Source organism: Lipotes vexillifer, unplaced genomic scaffold (genome assembly GCF_000442215.2).
Source record: "Lipotes vexillifer unplaced genomic scaffold, Lipotes_vexillifer_v1.1 scaffold597, whole genome shotgun sequence".
Classification (NCBI taxonomy): Eukaryota; Metazoa; Chordata; class Mammalia; order Artiodactyla; family Lipotidae; genus Lipotes; species Lipotes vexillifer.
The window spans coordinates 454948-461273 of record NW_006797597.1 but is presented as its reverse complement, the minus strand read 5'-3'; the positions used below and the strand labels follow the sequence as shown (position 1 = coordinate 461273).

General features: G+C 36.9%; 1 protein-coding gene across 1 annotated transcript in view; it reads left to right on the top strand.

The window, feature by feature from the left end:
- The first annotated feature begins 2233 nt into the window (after positions 1 to 2233).
- The window catches only part of DOCK4 (dedicator of cytokinesis 4), a 282165-nt gene continuing 278072 nt past the window's right edge, over positions 2234 to 6326 (top strand). Inside the window, 2 exon segments of the mRNA XM_007469745.1 lie at positions 2234 to 2354; positions 4903 to 4943. Of these exon segments, the coding sequence (XP_007469807.1) occupies positions 2234 to 2354; positions 4903 to 4943 (162 nt within the window).

The window sequence follows — 6326 nt, the reverse complement described above, 5'->3', positions numbered from 1 at the left end:
AGGGAAAGAAGGTCTACAGAAGGAGGCTGGAGGGTATGAGAGAAGCAGTAGAAGATTCAAAAGAAGATAGACTCCTGAAAGGCAATATGAATGTGGTCACAGTGAGGGAACAGAGCAGTTTCAGAACACAGTGAAATGAAGGGCTGAGGCATGAAGGGATGGTGAAGAAATGGAATTCGTGAATGGTACTGCCATGTTCAAGAAGGCGATGAGGGGTAGGACAGAGCGACCAGCAGTAGGGGACGTAGTCATGGCAGCCTTGGGAGTTACAATAGCATTTGTGAGTGGTAAGAGCTGTACACAGAGCTGGGTTGGGTGCCCATACACTTAGACCTCTCATAGAAGCATCAGTAGTGCAGGGTTGAGACACTAGGGTTGTGAGAGGTTAAGGTAACTTCATGAGCGTAGACAGGCAATTCTGGGTACAAGCTTGCTTTGGAGTCTTTTAAATTGTACTCAATCTGCTGTCTGTTCAGTTGTTGATCCCTTATAAGAAGAGGTCTCTGAATTATTATTTGAAGTGATCTGTCGAGATATACAGACCTTTGATTATTTTTCAAGCAGACATGTCTTCTAGGACATCAACATGAGGTCATAGGGTATTTATGGTTATAGTTAGAAAAAGACATCATGAACTAGTGCTTATCTAAAATGTTCTAACTTGGTTACTATGTAGTTATTTTTATCTATCCTGTACTTTAGGTTATGTTTTCTGTCCTGTGTTTTGACTGCTACTGCTAATTTTGTTTTGAGATCGTAAAACAGCTTTAGACTTCTCTGAAAGCCCATTACTTATTGGCATGTTTTCATTTTTTGACAGGTTCATGTGTTCCTTCAGGCTTTTAAAACACATTCATAGCAATAACAATAATTTATTTTGGGGATTGGAGTTGTATCTAAGTCTCACCATCTGAAAGAGAATTATAAAATTCACTTCCAAAATTTTGGGCTTTTAAAAATCATGCAGTCAGGGCTTCCCTGGTGGCGCAGTGCTTGAGAGTCCGCCTGCCGATGCAGGAGACGCGGGTTCGTGCCCCGTTTCGGGAGGATCCCACATGCCGCGGAGGGGCTGGGCCCGTGAGCCATGGCCGCTGAGCCTGCGCGTCCGGAGCCTGTGCTCCGCAAATGGGAGAGGCCACAACAGTGAGAGGCCCGCATAACGCAAGGAAAAAAAAAAAAAAAAAAATCATGCAGTCAAAGCATTTGCTATCATTTTTTTGGATGTGAATTGCAAGGTGGTTTCAGCGTGTATAGTATTTAACAGGAGATGTCTCTTTCTCTTTTCGTGTGTTGAGGTACATTTTTAAAATTTTCTATCCTTGTCTCCTTTATGACTCAAGTGTTACTTTCCTGGGGGAGAATCACTGTGCTTTTATTCTCCCTTAACCACTCAAATCGCCTAGGGATGGTTAATCGGTGCACTCTTTCTGGTATCCTAGTCCTGCCCAGCCCTGTGAAATGTTTCAGAAACCAATCAATCTGTAACCATCAGGTTAAGGCTAAATGGTGACTCCCCCCAATTCCAAATGGTCTGAGAGCTGAAGCATGTGGGAACTGTCACGGTGGCCGTGTGTTTAGACCCAGGGGAGAGGTCCAGGCATCACCATTGCTAACTACAGAAGCAGAAGACTGCTTTAATGCCACATACTGGGCTAGGCCCTGGGGACATATTAATCAGCAAATAGGTGCAGTCCCTTCTCTTGAGGACTTTCTGGAAAAGAAATATCCTGCAAACAGCGTAGCAGAAAGGTAAACCCAGCTTATTAATGAGTAAGAAATATATTCCTTACTTTTTTTTTTTTTTCTTTTTTTTTCTTTTTTAATTTTTTGCGGTACGTGGGCCTCTCACCGTTGTGGCCTCTCCCGTTGCGGAGCAAAGGCTCCGGTCGCACAGGCTCAGCGGCCATGGCTCACGGGCCCAGCCGCTCCGCGGCATGTGGGAACTTCCCGGACCAAGGCACGAACCCGTGCCCCCTGCATCGGCAGGCGGACTCTCAACCACTGCGCCACCAGGGAAGCCCAATTCCACATCTTTGAAATTTATATTAATAACACTTATTCGAACAAGAAGTTGGCGAATTATGTAAACTTAAAGATTGACTTTCTTCAAGAATCTGTTAAATTAGGATATGACAGCCGGCTCTAGCTATCAATGTGTATTTCCTACTCACATTCATTTTTCCTAGTCAGTAACATTTAATAGTAAGCAGTATAACTGGCTATAACTGATATGATGATCATCTCCATATATTCTATGTCATTTCTTACAGTTATTGCCAGTTTTCGAGGAACTGTCCCGTATGGCCTGTCATTGGAAATTGGAGATACAGTTCAGATCCTGGAGAAGTGTGATGGTAAGTAGACTAGTATTGATTGTTTGAGGTTGTATAAACAATCTCCTGCAACATTGGACCGTTCATAAAGTTTACAGATTGTTTCCATACTTCTATCAATCCCTGGAATTTCCCCAGTAGTCACAGTGAACCATTTTTAACAAAACTTTTTCCTTGCATATTGAATGTTTGGCTTATGGGAAAGCATTATTCGGTATTTTTAAGCTGATTGTATTTTTTCCTAATATTATTTACTTATATTCACTAGATGCCAACATAGAAAGCAGTTGAGACTATTGAATTTGTGAGAGTTCATGACTTGGGGCCAAACAAGAAGGCCTTTCTTAGAATGTCAAGAGTCTGGTGGGTTCCCCAGGACAGAAAGAAACAGAGGTCTAGAGCAGAAATGCCTTACCTCAGGTTGGGTAACCAGATGCCTCCAGGTGGGACTCCTGCCCAGGCCAACTCTGCTCTAGTCCTGCAGCCATCTCCTCACCTCCCTCAAATTTGGGCTGAAGTTATTCACTGCGTTTGAAAAGTTAAATGAACTTGTATGATTAATTTATGTAACAGGTATCTCATTCAATCGACCTAATATGTATGTTCTCAAATGCATCTATTCCTGGTCAACAAAACATCCTTAAACTCTAGTCCTTAAAAAGATCCCAGATGAAATGACTACTCTTTTTTTCTTATCAAAATGACCACATTCTAAAGTCCTATAGGTATATCCAAAGATAACTGTTTTTCCTCTTAATATATTGTCCTTATTAGGAATTTATAATATGGTAAGATTCTATCATATCAACATTCATTATTGGCAAAATTGTGTTCTCTCAAATAGAACTATTACTTTTAGTTAGAGCCTGTCATTAAATGGTGGTGATACATGGACATTTATTTTGTCCAATGTAACTAATAAAAATAAAAGGTTTTCTCTGTCATTGCCAGATATATTTTATTTCTATTTTCTTTACAGATAAATATAAAGTCTGTTTTGAATTGGTGAAAATGGGCTTCACAACTAATGGGAGCTGTTTTTTTTGGTTTTTTTAATAATTAATTTATTTATTTTTGGCTGTTTTGGGTCTTCGTTTCTGTGCAAGGGCTCTCTCTAGTTGCGGTGAGCGGGGGCCACTCTTCATCGCGGTGCGCGGGCCTCTCACTATCGCAGCCTCTCTTGTTGCGGAGCACAGGCTCCAGACGCGCAGGCTCAATAGTTGTGGCTCACGGGCCTAGTTGCTCCGCAGCATGTGGGGACCTTCCCAGACCAGGGCTCGAACCCATGTCCCCTGCATTAGCAGGCAGATTCTCAACCACTGCGCCACCAGGGAAGCCCCTGGGAGCTGTTTTATAACCTGAAAACCTTTCTGTATGATGTAGTTGGACAGAGACCTCTCTATGACATTTCTGCAATTCTCAAAAAGTTTTGGTTTCTGTTAAAATAGTTGTTTAAGAATGGCTATATTTCTTGGATGGATGTCTTTAAGGGATGTAGTAAACCCTGACATTACAGAGATTCCATTTCTCAATTCATTCTGTTCTCTCCAGATTGATTTCAAAATGATGTTTTACAATATATTCTTTTGAGAAAACTTATGAGGAACAAAAATATTTAAATGTAAATCTCAAATACTTCTTTCTAAAAGTTCAATTAATCAAAAAAATATTCAATTCCATAGATCATTTGTTACATGATAAAATAATTTCTTACCAATAAGCAAAATGATTTCTAGAAGAAAAACTAAATTGAAAATAATACATTTATAGGGGGCTATATATTAAGCATATAAATACATATATATGTATCTATCTATCTATATATGTATATATATACACACCCTCTAATTGTTTTAAACTATAAAAAGGTATGTTCCCCGTTAAGGATAGTGCCGTAAAATTGTTTCAGAGTTCCTTGGAGGTTAAGTAATAGGCATTCTACAGAATAAAAATTATGTGTGGATGAAAGAGTGCCATTAGTTCTCTTAGTAGATGAGACTTGGCTTCACTCTTCTTAGGCTATCAGACTGATCCTAACCCAAGATGGTAGGCTGAAGAAATGTGTGAATTCACTACAGAACTGCTGGCTGAGCACTATGCTTTGATGGTAGAGTCTGAGCTTTGTAGTCAGGCAAAGAGAATTTGGAACTATGTTAAATCTTGTGTAGATTTTTGAATTTCCCTGGGATGTAGTGTAGTGTTTTATAAAATGAAGTGAAACTAAGCTCAGAGAGGTCAATTAATTTGCCCAAGATTCAACAGCTAATAAGTAGCAAAGCCAGAATTTAAGCCCAATACTCTGATTCCAAAGCCTTTATTTCCTTTATGCATGCTTCTATTTTTCATGTACGTTTCCAATACAATTTGTAAATGATTTTATTAATAGAAGACTTAAACTAGTAGTCACTTGACTGTTAGTCGAGCCTAATCCCAACCCCCACTATGTTTATACCTAGAATATTTATATGTAGGGTAAAATTCCATCAGTAAAGGACAGATTGATTTCTAATCATTTCTTCAAAGTATTGTAATGATTTACTGAAATATGACCATGATTATTTCTCCACAGGCTGGTACAGAGGATTTGCCTTAAAAAACCCAAATATCAAGGTAAAAATTATTGCTTTTAACCATAATTATGGGATTTTTAAGAAAGATAATTATTTTACTTTATTTCATTATACAATTGAAATTACAGTTGGGACTCTTAGTTGAAATACTAAATGGCAATACAGATTTTCATAATTTTGGAAATTCCTTTGAACTTGGATTATAGTTAAGACATGCTATTCAAATGATAATCCTATGTAGCTCTTGAAATTTATACCGAGAAGACCTCAATAGGCTTACTATATATAAAAATAATCTTTTTGAAGTGTTAGTTTCACAGAGAGTGAAAGTAAAATTCAGTCAGGGGAAATATATATATTCCAAAAGAAACACTGAATAGAGGTATTTAATCTTTAAGTGTTCTGTGGTATCATTTGTAAAAAGTTGGTGTGGAGAAACAGGTTTATTGTAGTGTATGTTAAGAGTTCCTTTGGATTTGAGGAGCTGAAATGTGGGAAAATCATATAAAGAGTCCATCTTTCTTACCATTACAGACAAAAACTAAGACTCATTATCTTTTATATATTTATATAAATCCTAAGGAATTATAGTAGGAAGTAATATGATTTTTCTTTTACCTTTCATTTATGTAGTTTATGATTTTGACACTAATCCTTGCTAATATCTATATTTTTTTCTAATACTTTGTTCTAATCTACCCATGCTACCCACATTTCTCTAATATTTTTTTACATGTCATGTTCGTTTTTCGGTTTAATTCTGGTTTTACTAGGATTGTAGGTAAGAAATTGTATCATTTCTCATTACCAAAGTCTAATATAAGTAATCTAACTCTTTTGTCTGCCTTTCTGCTTAAATATACCCTTTTTTCCGGATCATCCAACTGTGGTTATTACTTTATTTCATTTATTTTAGGTCATTTTAAAGGAGAGCCTGATACTTTATCCCTCATTTAAAGTTATTTCTGGACATCTGCAGGCACATGCAAATGTAGCTTCAGTATTTAATTTTTCATTTAGTACATGCTTGAGAAAAAATGTGTTATGGTTTGTTACTTCTGTTACTCTTTGAACCTCAAGTTCTGACTTTTTCTTGTTAATTACTATAATTACTCTATTTGTTACTCCTACCATATTAAGGTAAATTTAAATTCCAAAGGAAAAAAAAAGTTATTTTTTTAACCTATATACCTATTTACTACTGTTGTATATTACAGAACTTGCTAGTTAAATTTTATATTATCCTTGGATCCACAATGGTGATAATGTATTCAAATGGCATTTGTTTTCCTAAATATTTAATTGAATTTGTCATTTAATTGTACCTAAAAAATCATTCAGAGAATATTGTTGTTTAATGGATAATAAAATTGATGCTCTTCTTTTTAATGTTGTTTTTTTCAATTTCTCATTTAGAACAAAG